At 51.2% G+C, this 15586-nt stretch overlaps 1 protein-coding gene across 1 annotated transcript; it reads right to left on the bottom strand.

Annotated features, from left to right (window-relative positions):
* Window positions 1–180: 180 nt before the first annotated feature.
* On the bottom strand, window positions 181–13729 carry LOC113961999 (hydrocephalus-inducing protein-like; the record flags this gene model as incomplete). Its single annotated transcript, XM_027672800.1, has 12 exons — window positions 13604–13729; window positions 12467–12566; window positions 10821–10939; window positions 9080–9303; window positions 7830–7897; window positions 7177–7418; window positions 6224–6324; window positions 4906–5041; window positions 4240–4404; window positions 3222–3374; window positions 1158–1390; window positions 181–435 (listed from the first exon to the last, which is right to left on the bottom strand). Coding segments are annotated over exons 1-12 (1922 nt in total), but the record flags the coding sequence as incomplete, so codon positions are not given.
* Window positions 13730–15586: the final 1857 nt, after the last annotated feature.

Raw genomic sequence — 15586 nt, 5'->3', positions numbered from 1 at the left:
AAAAGCCTTAGCAACTGATGGTGGCCAGCAAGGAAAGCCACTGGTGCCGCCATGGAAACCTGTAGCCTTAAACACTGTCTTGAAGGCCCTTGCTCATTTTCCCAGGCAAATGTCAAGGGGCTCCAGGAGAAGCCCCAGTAGAGGGGACCTGATGGGGAAGGCTCAGCCCTTGGCAGCGACCTCACCTGGACAGTGCTGGAGAAGCCTTCCAGCACCAGCTCCATAGTCTCGCCTGGCTCCAGATTCATATTCAGTGGCCGCAGCTTAAATACGGGGGTGGTGGGTCTCTGGGGAGCGTTTTTGCCCTTGGGGACACTGAGGGCAGGGAGACGATGACGCTGTCGAAAGGTGCTGAAACCTTCTGTGCCCCAGCACAGCCGCTGGAACCGCCGCCCCTTGTTTGTGACGTTGAACCGGAAAATGCAGGGAACGAGGCTGGAGGAGAAGCAGAGATGGAAAAGGTCATGGGAGCTGCTATTTCCTGGCAGTCAAGTGCTCTTAGTGAGCAATCTGAGGTGTTAATAGCTTGGAGACTGTCCTCATTTCCCACTCTTAATGTGGACCAGAAATAATGTCTGATGCCCTTCTGATGTCATTATTGCAAAGAGAAATAGGTTTATACTGGTAATGTAGTATTTCCACGTCTTCCCTCACCACAGGGGACTTCCTTCATCACCATGGGCTTTTTCCCTCACCATCCTGGGCTTCCCTTAATGGATCCAGATGGAAACCATCACTTTGAGAACACTTCACCACCAAGAAGGCCACAAGAAGAGCATCAATGGGATGCCATTGGAATCCATGGAGCGGTGATATTTTCTCTACTTAATCTGTCTCTCTGTCATTCTCTTTCTCTCCCCCTTCTCTCTTTTTCCAATTTCTTTCTGTCTCTCTCTACCTCACATTTACTGTTAAATAAAAATCCATACTACTGACTTTGGCATACAGTCTTGTTTGCCCCTTAATTTGGGCAGAGGCGTCTCTCTAATAATTTAAGGAACCTGAGCATTTTTCTAAACATGTTTCTAAAGGAATCTCTGGCTTCAGGGAAACAGAGCCAAGGCTGGGAGCACTGAAGAAGATTTAGCCTGAAAGTCTACAGCATAACTGCTCCTTGCTGAGCCAAGAGGAGAGGCAGGAGTTAAGAGATCTCTTACTTGAACTGGGGTTCCAAATTCAGCTCCGGAGCAAACGGTTTGTCGATGGTAATTGTGGTGCCAATGCCGACAGCCTCGATGGGGGTGATGCTGATAAGGCTATTCTCAATGAACAGCTTCATGCTGTCCTCAAATTTCCTTGTGTCATCCAGGTGTGCAGTGACAACCACAGGAATCTCAGCCTTGGCAGGGACCACTCCTTCGCTGGGTTCAATACTCCAGCATTTGTCACCCTGTAAGACAAGCCAAACATGCATTTAGGATGGAAACCATGGACCCTGGTGACTTGTGGGGTGTGAGAAAAGGAACGACTACAGAGAGGAGGATAAAAATCGTAAAGGCTTCATTTCCCTAAATCTAAGCTACTGTGTCTGGGCAAGAGCAGAGCTTATACAACCTGTAGTTTACCCTCCTTTAACCCATTTTAACAGACTTTTAAGTTTTGGCCAACCCAAGGGATGCTCCTCCTCAGGAGAAGGTTATTCCCTCTCCAGTCTTGGAGTGTGTGCCAAGGGAAGCTACTTTCTCTCTCCTGGCTTGCCCACAAAGAGCTGGGTTTTCACAAAGGCTCAAGGCTGCAGAAAGCCACGACTGCTCAAATCCCACCACAGCAGCCACACAGCTGGAGGATACTGCTGAGAGCCTGAAGACTAACTCTGCAAAACCACTTGAGCAAAAGCCCAGCACCAAAGTCCTCGCCCCTGCAGGACCAAAGCCCTGGCTTCCCACTGATCATCAGCTGCAAAGAGGTGCCCCAGAGCCCTCTGCTTTGGAAAAGCCAGCTCTAAATGGTTATAGCAGGGCAGGAAAACAGTAAGGAGAAAGAAGACTGCCCTGTGGGCATGGCCCAGCCTTCCCAAACACTCTGGTCCTCTGCTTTCTCATGGACTTCCCTCTATGGATGGGGTAAGAAAGCTGCAAGCTGCCCTGGGCAGGGAGGGAAGGCTTTACACTGGGACAGCTGTACAGACACAGCTCGGCAGGTCCCGGCCTGGTATGAGCATGCAAAAACTATCACTTCCACGCCAGCACCACCCATCCGAGGTGGCTTGCTCTCTGCAGGGGTGGAGAGCAGAATTTCATTGTGGAGGTGAAGAAAGCTGCCCCTGAAAACCTTCACTTGGAGGTTACATTTACTCCTCAGACACTTGGGAAAGCAGCAAGTGGAAAACTCGCTCTCCTCCTCCTTGGTCCAGGAGGCTGAGCCTGGACTCTCTCCCACTGTCTGATGCTTTATCCACAGACACAACCACAGCCACCATGTCGGGGCTGCTTTCAACCAGCTGCAGCAGTCCACCCAACTCAGCATGGAGGAGAACAAACCTCCCCCCAAGCCTGTTTCCAAGCCCCTCCCAGACACCCCCGCAGCGGGGAGCACATCCCAGCCAGCCCAGCCCCGCTGGCTGCACCAGCTCTGCTGCACCAGCTCAGCTCCCCCTGCCAGGGGAGCAGCCCCAGCTCCTTCTGCCCTGTGCAGCCTCCACGAATTAAATAGCCTTTCTCTGCAGCTGCTCTCCAGATACTCTGCAAGGCTACGGAGGCCACAGGCTCCAGGGGTGCACAACCCCCGCAGGTGGATTTGTGTGCAATAGCCCGGCTGCTCTGACCCCCAGGAGGGAGAAAGTCCTCTCCCCACCCGGAGCTTGAGGACAGACCTCACACCCTGGTCTCTACCATTAACAGCACTTTGGCACAAAGCAAATGTAGATGGTATGAGGAAACCATGGGGAAGTCCTCGCCCTCTCAGGAGCAAAGGGCCACAGGCTTCTCTTCATCTCAGAGCTCCAAAAACGTGACTTGCACCGTTAAATACCTTCCACAAAATAAAGGGTGAACTTGTAACCACAATGCAGACTCGCTTCTGCTCCTACAACTCTGCAAACTATTTCACTGAAGGTTGTCCCAGCTAAAACCACCTGCAGAGCCAGGCTCCTCTTGCCTCAGATGGAATCTCTTGCCTCCTCTCTGCCACAGAGTGACAGAGAAACCTTACATATAAAATCCAAGTCCTGGGCTGCTACTGACCAGGGAGTTTCACTGGAAAACAGCCCCACAGACACTTACGGTCTCTAATCTGAAGGCTGCAGGGATGAGCCCCTGATTGCACAGCTGGAGAGTTTGGGAAGTGTCCTGTAACACTCGGATCTTGCCGAAGTTTATCTTATTCACACTTGCATAGACAAGGGGTGTCTTTCCAGTGCACATTAAACGCATTTGCTGTTCCAGGGAGAAGGTAAGAGAGATTTAAAAAAACCAAACTCACACAACAGGGAAAGTTAAGAAAGCTTAAACAGCTCAATCGCACTCAAGTCATTTCTCTAGGGACAGATATGACACTCCAGTTAAAATGCTGGCCTTTTAGGAAAAATTTGACATATTCCTCTCCAAATTAAAAAAAGATTAAAGTCTGGCAATCTTTCAAACTGTAAACTGTTGGCCCAAAGGTAAAAGCTTTGCAAGAAACCTGTAGTTAAAAACAGTCTGACAGTTAAACAACTGGTTATTCTGGTGGGGACAAACCCTGCTCTTTAAGGGAAGCAGCCTGATAGTTATGAGCAAGTGTTTTGTTAAAAGTCAGGCTCCCCTGCACAGCCTGCACTGCCTGGCCTTCCTGTTGACTGCTTTACGTGCACAATGGCAATGGCCCGGCTTGAGATGTTTGGTGCCATCCAGGGGATTTGGCATTGTCATTTCCATTTGCTTGAATATAAGTTTAATTCCCTGCAACCACTTTTTCTGACACAGAAAGCTGAAGGTTCCCAGAAATCCTCCTTTTGTGTTCAGAGAGATGACATTTTAAAAGAGATGTTTTCACAGTTACCAGCATTTTAAATGGAAGATTAATTAAATAAAATGATCCTCGATTTCAGCTTAGATTAACTACATGCTGAGATTACTCCCTGGGAGGACTCCACTCTTCCTCTTTTCCAGCATAAGCTGCTTATGCCACCAATGCCTTCTGTCCTTGTCCACGCCAGCCATGTACATGTCCCTGCTTTCCCTGGAAGAATCCCTGTACACTTCACCCCTCACCCCCCCCAGGATGAGCTGCACAAAGGCACATGTCTCCCCTCACACTCACCAGTGGGGATCTTTCCTTCCCGAACACGGCGATATCCACCAGGATGGAATGAGCACCCACTGCCTGGGCTTCAGCTGTAATTGGGATCTCCACCGAGTCGTGACCCTTGATAATCCCACACGGCTTGGGGCTGGAGTACCACAGAGCAGCGGCCTCTTGGTCTCTCTAGAGGGACAGAATCAAGTGCAACTTCAGAGGGACCTTTGAGGAAACTTTAAACTCCTTAACATCTACCACAATGGCAACTCACACACGTTTTTTAAAAATCCCCAGGAAAAAGCTGAAAGGCACAAAAAAAGATGCAAGAATTGTTGGGGGGATTAGCATCCTCAGAGGGTCCAACAGCTGCTGCATCCACAGACACCCACTCCTGTGCTGGCAGCCTCCTTGCAGCAGCTTTTCACAACCTTCTAAGATCTCTCACAAGAAAACACCCCAAACACTAGAATATAAACTGCTTCCTGAAGAGATTAAAATGCTTCCTAAAGTTGATATTCAGGTAGGTTCCAATTTAACCGCTTCCTAAAGTTTACATTCAGGTAGAATCCTGTTCTCAGTGCATCTTTAAGTCTGAACAGAAGCCAGCAAGGTCTTATCCGAACCCCATTTTTCCCTAATAAACCTCTCAATAGTATTTGAGAGGAGGAGATGGATGAGATGCCAAACCTGAGGGAGAATTCTGTAGCATCCTGGAAGGGGGCTCGGGTTCACAAGGGTCAGCTTCTTCTGGCAAGGGACCTTTGCAGAGCACAGTCCACAGTCGAGGGTGGAGGTGAGCAAACGCAGCTCAGGAACGACACATCTGGGCAAAGAGATGACCCCGAGGGAATGAGAGATACTGAGAGAATGGAGAGCGTTCACCCCGCAGAGCATGGAATGGAGCATAAGACATTTGTCACTGTCTAACAGACGTTTAATACCCCTAGAGAGATAAATCACCTTTCATGTCTTTCCACTCAAACACGTCTTGTCAAGGAGGGGCAAACCCTGAGACTCAGCACTGCAGAGGCTGCCAAGTGCCCGGGCAGAGCACGGAGCCTTCCCATTGAGGGTCAGTGCTCACCAAGGCTCAAGGAACACAAGACTCCAGTGTCTCAGGAAAAACAATTCCCTTCTCTCCCAGGGTGCTGTTGCCCTGCCAGAAAACTCAGTTGTTTGCCCAGTGTTGAGGGCACGAGCCACCACCTGCCCTAGGGAGTGGGTGATCACCCTCCCAGTTCCTACAGCTCCCTTGCTGCTGCACCTCACGGGTCCCAGGTCCGTCCCCGTTGGCACTTGCTTTACAAAACTGCAGCCCAGGCACTGACTGGACGGCTCTGCCTGGGAGAGGGAACGGCACCAGGGAACTGCATCCCTCTTGTCATTGAACTGACTCCCACGGCAGCACCACAGGAGGGAATTTGGCTGCAGCAACAGCAACATCTGCGTTAAGTCTGAGAATGTTAATGCTCAAAAGAGCCAGAGGGAAGCAGGGAAACCTGAGCCCACCTGCCACATCCAGGACTACTTTCCCCTCATAAGATCTTGCCTTTCTTTTGCTCTCCCCACTCCTGCCAGGAGCCTCTTTCCCATTGCCATGTGCCCTCGTTAACTAAGCCAGACCCCAGCTCTCAGCAGGCTGCTCATGTGTCCCAAACCAGTGCTGCAGTGTGGTTGGAACCCAGCACAAGCCCACCTCTTGCAGGAAGGAGGACAGGAGGACCTCGGGAATTTTTTACACCTCAAGCAGCAAAAGCCAGGCCAATAAATAATGTCATTCCTGTTCCCCATAGAAAAAGGCCCAGGGCCATATCTGTCTCTGAGCAGGGGTGCTTCTCACCACGGGCTGCTTTCCAAGCACTGCTGTTCTCCTATCTAGCTGGGCAGAACCAGCTTCTCGAGCAAGCCTTCTCCTGGAGCTGCAGCCAGCAAACCCCAAGCAAGGCACTGTGCTGGTGGCGGGTGCACGGGGAAGGACAAGCAGCTGCAAGGAAAGCACTGGTACCTGGCTTTGAGGCGCAGAGCCAACAGCTCCTTGCCAAATCCATCCACGTCCACCACCATATCACAGTCATATTGTCCCTCGTCATTGGAACACAGTGTGACCTGGTGGAAGAGAAAAGCAGCAAATACTTCCCTTGTCCCAGAAGCTCATTACCCATGTGTGGTCTCCTCCAGTTCCTGTTTTGCAGTAAGGAAAGGGAGGATTTTGCCTTAATTCTTCTGCTGGCCCATGCATAGAGCACAGTCTCTGGGAGTAACACAAGCCTTCTGGCAATACTGAATTTGTTAAACAAACCTTGCAGCTGTCAGGGCATAGGTGGCTAAATTAAAGCATTATACATACAAATAGAATTAAAGCATTATACATAATCACATATAATGAGACTAAAGCTCTATTCACCACTGTCTTCAAATTAGGGGCCCATTTTTCATTTGACTACAATAACATAAATGCAAAGGAAATGTGTTGACTTGGACAGAATGAGATCAGCTTTTCAGCAGGAAGCTGAGGGCAAAGTGTGCTCCTGCAGATGCTGGGCAGTTCATGGCTGCCGAGTTTTTTCTTTCCTCACTGGGGATCCCCGCAGTGATCACAACTCATTCTGCTCCCCGGGAGAGGAGAAATGAGACCGGGAAGAAAAGCAAACTGCTTTATACAGTGGCATCTCTCTAACAGCCACCTTCTGTCCTCATACTTCCTCTGCCTGTTCTCAGTCAAAGAAGTCACGCTCAAAAACAAAACACACATGGCTTCTGTTGACCATGTGATCTCAGCTTATGATTTTGGAGACTAAATGGTGCTCCTTCAGGAACATTCCATGTAACCCAGCTCCCACACCAGTGCAGATCCCTCCCTTGCACACGCTGAGAACCGGCAGCACTAAAGCCCTCCCACATCCCAGTGAGGCTTCAGCCCCACCTCCTGACCCATGTGTGGCCAGACTCCTCCCATACCCTGATCTCCTGGGATCCCTCAGCAGGGATGGTCCCTGTGCTGGGTGTTATGGAGAATTCCATTGGCTTCTCGTAACATTGAGCCAGTGTGCCTCTTTCCCAGGAGGGCTGAGCGTTGTTTTTCACTTGATCAAAGCTGGTAAGGCTGGGCTGTCCCTGGCCGTCCTCAGGAATGCGAAGATGGAAGGTGATGGGCACCACGGAGCTGTTGATCAGGCGGCACGACAAGGTCTGAGGAAAGCCTAGGAAATGACACAAATGGCCGTGTAGGCACCAAGCATCTCGTGATTTCTGCTGTGAATATCCTGGTAGGATGAACCTGTGCTTGGAGTTTAGCTCTTTGTTATCTGAATGACAGCTCACTGAGCAGCTCAGTGAGCAGTGAATTGTCACTTGGACACTGATCCCAGGTTGCTGCCTTGGGACTGGGAGATTGGAGCAGAAGAGACTACGAGGGACACCAGAAAATACTGACTTTCTATTCCTTTGGTCCTTTCGGATCTCACGATGGCAAAATGCCATCAGCAGCCCTGGAGTTAACACCCTGCAGGCTGCCATGGAAGGGCACGAGTGACAGATGTTCTTCTGTCAAGTGCTCCATTTTGGCAAGGCACAGATCCCTCCTGCTGCGTCCAAGCCCAGGGAACACTCACCGAAGGAGACGTCATTGAAGTCAAGGCCACTTGTGCTGAAATGCAGGCTCAGTCCGGTGACGTGGCCACTGTGAGGACGAGGACAGAGGAGGCAATGGCTTGGTTAAAGGGAACTGCAAAGCCTTCGGCCGTCCTTCCAGCCCAGGTGGGTCAAAGCTGGTGTCAGAGCCCCGTGGGTGTCGAACCAGCCCAGCACCCTGTGCTCAGCACAGCATCCGACAGCTGCTGATGGGGCTCAGGGCACCACGGCAGGCAGGGCGTGCCCCCAAAGTGCTGCTGGCCCCATGGAGGACCCTGTACACACACCCAGAGATGGCTCTGTGCCCCTGCCTTAGGAGAAGGACCAACTTACTACTTTTCTCTTGCAAAGTAATAACCTTCTTGTCATGTTTTATCCATTTCCCTTATATTATTGGTAAAATGGACTGCAGATTCCTTTTGTTTCTTTACTACCTTGATTCAATGCCTCCCAACAGCGGCCCAGACACAGCCACTTCCAAAGCTCCAGAGCTCCCAGCATCAGCTTTCCTGCCTACACCACATTACCCCACCAGCCCGTGGTTCAGACTAGCTGGGACAAGCCCTCATGCTGCTGTGGTGCTGAGAAGGGAGCTTTGCCTCCCCTGTCATCACCCCTTCTCCCCTTTGCTGGGCGAGGATGATCTTTTGCAATGGCACCAGCCCATGGGAGGATGCCCAAGTCCTTGTGACAGTCCTTGCTGCTGCAGAGCTCCCCATCTCCCACCCCAGCCCCTTCCTGCTGTGGAAAGGAGGCACCAGAGCACTCCCTGCACAGGAGCCGGGAGCACAGCCTGTGCCCATGCCCGGGCACGAGGGATGATGTGAGGCTGCTGCTGCCCCTTTGGCATGGATCATTAACAGAGGATTTTAGAACCACTTCTTCTGGTTGCGGAATCACCCAGGCTGGCCCATCTCCAAAGCCCTGGGGGCCTTGCTGGGTGTTCAGAGGGGACATCCCAGACCAGCAACCGCCCAGAGCTGATGCCTTCCCACTGCCTGCCACGGCCAAGGCAGAGGGAGATCCCTGCAGGAAGGAGTCACTCCAGCTCCTGGGTACCTGCACTGGGCAGAAGGCATCCCCACACTAAGGGGATGCCAGCATCAGAGCCAAGACTAAGACCTTGGACAACACCTTTTTTCTCTGCTCCACCACCAAATGAGGCAGGTGGGAGATGATTACCCAGAGACAGCTACAGACGTGCCCACCAAGGTCCCAGAGCCCTCCTCACCTGACAGTCAAGGTCACAGGCTTAGGGGATTCCATCACATTGAAATTGAATTCTTCCTCGAACTCCCCCAGGGTGGTGGAACTGAAGAAGATCTGGATGGGCAGGAGTCCATTGGGTGGAACGATGCCCTTCTGGGGCTGAAAGGTGAAGCAGGAGCCGTAGGCTGTGGTTGGAGGGATGAGCTCGAAGGGAGCTTTGATAGCTCCTTTGTTAATCAGGATTGCCTGCAGCAGCAAGAAAGTAAAATGGAAATACATGAGCGACCTTCCTTTCTTATAGAAGGCTGAGTTGCTTTCTAATAAATGATTAACCCCTGGAAAGGCAGAAGATGCTGTGTGCTGCTACATGGCAGAAGCCAAAAAAGTACAACAGGACAAGTTCTGCCTTTGGGTTTTCATGCAAAGCAGCAATAACTTCACATAAGCAGAGTCACTCCTGGGTTATCCCAGGGACACGGAGCAGGTCACTCCTGGCCAGCATCGCCAAGTTCATTCAGACCCGGCCTGAGGAGCAACGTGGGGCAGTTGCAGCCACGCAGTGAATCCCCACAGAGCTGCTGCTGCTCCAGGGGTGCCCCACCCTGGCAAGGGCAGCACACATGCAGCTTCCATGGCAGCCAACCAGTTTATTGCGTGTAGAAGACACCTCAGAACAGTGCTATCACCAACTTCAGAAGCTCTCCCCAGCTCTGCTAGGGTAGATCATTTGGGATTATTGTATTTTTTCTTTAATCTGATAGTTTCTTAGACCTTGCTCAGCCAGACATGTCAAGAAAGGATGAGTGTGAGGTGCACAGCAGCTCCACCTCTTCTAAAGAGTTGCTCTCTCATGTCTACACAGCCATGGGGAAACCTTGCCATTGCCATGGACTTATCCATCTGCTTTGGAATTCTTTCCCCAATTGTTAGCCTGGCAAAACCTGTCAGAACAGTTGAGGCAGAAACAGAGGGATGTCCCTCATTTTGTAGCTTTGCAGCTGCTGTTGAAAATATTCCCGTATTCAACCTCTGCCTTGAAACTTGAAAACTACTCTCCTCTCATGCGTGTTACTTGTGTTACAACTTGCACTTGGGGATCCCATGCTGAGCTGAGGTTTACCTGCAGTGTAGCTGCTTAGGACACCACTAACAGTATCATCTACTCATTCACCTTTTCTCATGTAATGAAATTAGTATATTGATAGTGAAAAACAATAAAGTATCAGCATCAAAAATGCAGAGAGAGCACAATCTTTTGGTAAGAAAACAACTCCGTGTGTCCTTCCCTGCCATGGCAAAGCTTCTGAAAGTGTCTGGGATGGTGTAGTGCCTCATTTTCCACCTTTTTCAGTTGCTCTCTCTTGCAGTGGACTCAAGCTCAAACACAGCCAGTTTGTTCCAGCTGCTCTTGAACAGCCCAAGCACAAAGATGCCTTGAGTCTGAGGCTGGAACAGAAGCCTCTGAACACTTCAGCTTTTTGACCCAGTGTTGCTTTCATGTGTTGAGGAGTTGTTTTGGAGAAAGCATCCCAGCTGATCTCCAAGGGAGGTTGCCAAAAAGCAGGAATTGGGGCTTCATGAACAACAGACAACACCTTTCAGACCTCGGAAAAGGATCCAGATTCTGTGAAATTCCCCAGATTTGACTAGTATGTCAAATATTCCCTGCTCACAACTGCCCGAATTGCCAGAAATTCCACAGGTCCACCAGGCTCCCTCTGCCCCAGGAGCCATCAGGATCCACCCCAGCCCCTGCTGCTCACCTCATAGCTGTAGGCTTCTCCAACGAAAACTCTCCCCATGTCCAATTCCGCAAACTTGAATTGGAGGCAGGGCCCGAGGCCTTCCCCTGTGAGGCGCAGGGGCAGCCTGATCTCACGGCCTGGGGAGAGATTTCCATTTCAGTACAGTAATTCTTACTCTCTTATCCTGCTTTTTCCAGGCTGCCTCAATGCTAGTCCCTGACTCCAAGATGGGTGAGACCAGCTCCTGATGTTCCAGGGGAAGAGATGGACCCTTCTCTTCCCTCAGGTGATACGCCTTGGGGCTAGCTTCCAATTTCTAACCCACCCCTTGGGCTTGTTTCCCATTTAGCCACCAGTTTGCACCCTGAAAAAGCAATGCCAAGTTTAAAACATGATTTCTGTAGTGACAGGACAAGGAGTAATGGGGACAATTGAAAGAGGGGAAATTTAGGTTAGATATACAAAAGAAATTCTTCCCTATGGAGGTGGTGAGACCCTGGCACAGGTTGCCCAGGGAAGCTGTGGCTGCCCCGTCCCTGGCAGTGTTCAAGGCCAGGCTGGACGGGGCTCAGAGCAATCTGGGCTAGTGGAAGGTGTCTCTGCCCATGGCAGGGGGGTTCGTTAGCGTGAGCCCTGAGTAATTACTGTAGATGGCATTTGTTGAGTTATCCCTGCACAATTACTGTCTAAATAAAAAGCTGTTTCATGACATTTGTATCCATCAGCTTGGAGCAGGAAGGAAGGCAACAGAGTGGCTGGGTTAGGGGATTGCAGCACCCTCCAGAATGGGAGCCTGGCTGCTGGAGGACCATAGGCCTCCCACCTCTTTCTTGTAGATGGGCAAACCCAGAGTATTCCCTGGATGGAAACCTGACAGCCATCTCCCACTTTAAGGTGAAAAACACTAAGCAGCACCATGCAGAGACAGAGAGGAAGGACAGGGGAACCTGAACCACGCTGTGCCCTGCGAGTGTTCCCTGCCCTGTGTGGGCACAGCAAAGCCACCACCTCTGTGAGGGGGTGACTCGGGGTGGGGGGCAATGATAACTGCTCCCAGAAAAGGACTTGAGAGCACTCCTGGGAGCTGAGCACAGCAAGCCCAGTGGCCACCACCTGGATGCACCTCAGCCTGAGAGCCAGAAGGTGACAATTCCCATGCAGGGAGAGAAGCAGGTGCTGGCCAGGGGTGGTCCTTCTGCAGACAGCCTGGGCTCAGCAGGGCTCAGCCACCTCTGGTCTACTGTTATCTGGGCAGGGGGAGTAGATTCGGGCTCAGGGAGCACATTTCTACCTCAGCTCCTACCACCTGATGATGGATCCATGTAATGAGGAGCCATCCTGGAGGTCAGTGCTCTAAGAGGGGCTTAGTGCCCATTCCCTAAAGCTGTTCTGCTGTGTAGCTCTTTGGGCCTTTGAGGAAATACTGGCAAACCCATGGCATGAAAGCTTATCCATGCACTGCTTGGATTGTTCCGGGATCAGTGTCCTGAGCCCTGGCCTTGCATGGGAGACCACCAGGAAGCTGCAGGGACAGTGCACATGAGCCAGCACTGCCCTGCTGACCTTGGACCCTTCCCATCACTTCCACGGGAGCCCAGTGGGCTGGAAGAGTATTTGCACTTCCCCCTCACTGTGGGTGAGAGAAAGAGGAGAAGGAGCCGTACCTGAGATGGCACAGTAGGCCACTTTTCTATAGACTTGGCTGTCTCGGGGTTTAAAGGACACCTTGATTTCAGCTGAAGAATGTGGCCCAACCTCTCCCTCCTAAAACAGAAAGAGACAGCAAATGATTTACCTTCCAATATCACATTTCTTCTTTTCAACCTGTAAGCCTTTACTTAGAGCAAGGAGTGAACAACACAAAGAGCCCGAGGAAACACTCCAAAACCAGCTCAACACACCGCAGGATGCTCTTAATGCTCAGCTGATCAGCTCCCACTCTACAATATTCCTACTGCTCTGACACAAGCTCTTGGTCACATCATGCTGCTGTCAGCTACAGTGGTGTGAAACTGCTGTTGTGCTGACACTGGTGGCTCTTGGCCTTAGACTGGCTATAGGAGTAACCAAGAAGAGAACATGATCCCCTTCCTTGGAAAGAAAAAACTTAGTTCAACTTATTTTAAAAGAAAGCAGAGGCTGGGATTATTGTAGGGTCTACTCCAAGATGAGGAGGGATTTTGCACTGCGCAGACAGCGGGGATTCTTCATCTCACACTGTGCCAATACTCATAGTCAGGGCTCTGGTTGATGGAAGGACATGGGGGTTTGCTTGCATAAACAGAAAAAGATTTTCTGTCCCTGTGTGCAATAGAACTCAAAAAGTCCATTTCAAAGTCTTGTGTCCAGGCTCCCAGATGACACTGGAAGGGAGACTCAGACATGCTGTAAGTCCTGGTTCCAGGGAGGGCTTGGCATTTCCATGACCTTGGGCTGAATTTGGCCTCCTTTTCGCTTCAGGGCAATCTGTGAACTGACAGTGCTCCAACACCCTCTGCTAAGCCCCGCACATCACGTGTAAGCTGTGCCCCTTCCTACAGAAACCGACCCCTCTGGACACTGCAAGGACACACACCAAGCTCCCTTGATGTCGAGCCCTTGCAGCAGAGCTCAGCTTTAGGCAGGTTCCTGCTGCCTTCCAGGAGCTCACAGGGTCGCAATGCTTTTTGCAACAAGCTCTCCAGCCTCACCAGGAACCTGATGTCTTCTTTCTGGGCACATCAAGCCAGCTGAGGTGGGGATCTGCCGAGTGACCTCATTCAGGGAGGAGGAGGAGGAGGAGATTCTCAGCTATCACTTACCAAAGGTTCAATGGTGAAAACGTCATCTGAGAACAGCAAGGGGTCTGCTTCAATCTTTGCTTCTGCTTCAATCTTCTCCTTCTCCAACTTGCGCTTGTAAAGGCGAGCCTCCTCATAGCGCTCCATCGCAAAAGCCTTTGGGTGCTCGTGGGAGCGCAGAGACAGATTGTAAGACAGCCTGCAGCCACAGGGAGAAACAAAGGCAGCAGATCATTTAATAAGCCACTGATTTGCAGAGCTGAGTGTAAGTGCAGAAGCAGCAAAGCGCTCAGGGAGGAGCAGCAGCAGCTCCACAGCAAGGGGCTGAGCCCAAGCCACGGGGTCCCAAAGGGCTCAGAGGATCACTTGTTCACTCGCAGGGCAGGTGGTTTTTACTCCACACTTACAAGCTCAGGAGAGCTTTTGAAAGCCAGCAGCCCTCAAGAGAACCTCCTGGCTCAGAGCCACTGCCCAAACTGAGGGAGAACCCACCAGTGACCTCAACTGACTCTTCCTACCACAGAGCTGCTTGGGGGAGGCAGATAAAGATCAAGGAGTCCCCTCATTGCCTGCAGGGCTTCCCTGGGAAGGGGAGAAGAAGCTGGCTCTCAGCTGCAGGTTACCAGCATCACTCTTGGCTTCTTCCCTTTTGGACCTGCAGGGATAAGCTAACCCTGTGTGCCCTGTTCCCTACACTGCCTTCCACCAGAGCATCCCAGAGCACTTCCAAAGCCAGTTGATGAATTCAGGCATGGCATCTCTTCAGTGACATTAAAGGTTTTATATGCATGAAAACAGAGGCCCTGAGAGGGGGACATCTAGCTTTGAACCACCTTCTTTTTTCCTCCTTTTGGCCTTCTCTGCAGACCTTTGGCACAGTTAATTGCTCCGTTACTTGGTAGCTGCAGCAGAAATCATTCTAGTGTTTTAAGATCACAGCCAAGAGATGAGAAAGGAACAGCTGGCAGATCACTGTTCCCCCCTCAGACCCCAGACCCCTGGCCGTGAAGAACCTGCAGGTGGCAACTGGGGGGACAAGTAGAAGGCTCCATGGGGAGCAAATTGAGGCAGTGGAGTATAAACAGGACAGCATCCTCACCTAGCCAAATTCAAACACAGTTAGAAAGGAAGTACAGTCATGGATATTACCAGCTGCACACAGACAGAGCCTTGGGCAAACACTGTCACTGGCACCAAAAATACTGGCTATGGCTGGCTCCCTGCGCAGCGCATTCGGAAATGTTTCTCCAGGGCTGACCTGCAGTGCTGGGCATGAGGAGGGCTCCCAGCCACTGAGATGCAACCCTCTGCTCAACCTCCATCAACAGACAGTGATTTCACCATGATGTGCCAGAAGGCCCTGATACTTTGCAGCCCCACCTTCCACTGCCTTGTGTCATATAACAAGTGAATACCTGCCCGAGTGCAAGAAGCGGGGTCACAAATAGGACGATTGATTAAGGGGGCACTCGCCTCGGAGGACCCCCAGAGTGGGCCCCTGACAACCACTGAACTAAGACCTGAGCATGTGGAATGGCAAAACCACTGCCACTCTCACCTCCCATGCTAATGAGGCACTGTATAGAAGTAACTCACATAAATGGCCAGGAGACAGAGGAGCTAACTAAAAAATAAACCTTTATCCTAATAAAAGGGAGAGTTCACTCAACAAACCTCAGTGAGGTCTCTCAACTCAGTGGAGGTTGCAGCTTCTTTTATCCCCTTTGCCTGGAGCACAGGTCCCTCCCCATTTCTTCATTGGCTGGGATACTCTGGAGTTACAGGCTTCCCAGCAGGCCTACTGTGTGTCCCCCATTATGTGCTCATTAGGTGGCTCTGGAGGTCACTGACGTTGTTCAAGGTGGAGGCCACAGCACTTCAAAATGGAGGACAGGGCCACAGCACTTCAAAATGGAGGACAGGGCCACATGATGTGCCGCTGGTTGGTCCCCCTGTCTCTGGGCAAACTGCACCTCTGCTGAACTGACTACTGAACAACCAGCA

The sequence above is a fragment of the Neopelma chrysocephalum genome, unplaced genomic scaffold (assembly GCF_003984885.1).
Source record: "Neopelma chrysocephalum unplaced genomic scaffold, ASM398488v2 Primary Assembly neopelma1_97933, whole genome shotgun sequence".
Taxonomy (NCBI): Eukaryota; Metazoa; Chordata; class Aves; order Passeriformes; family Pipridae; genus Neopelma; species Neopelma chrysocephalum.
Note: the sequence above shows the minus strand (reverse complement) of the source record. Positions and strands in the feature narration are given on the sequence as shown.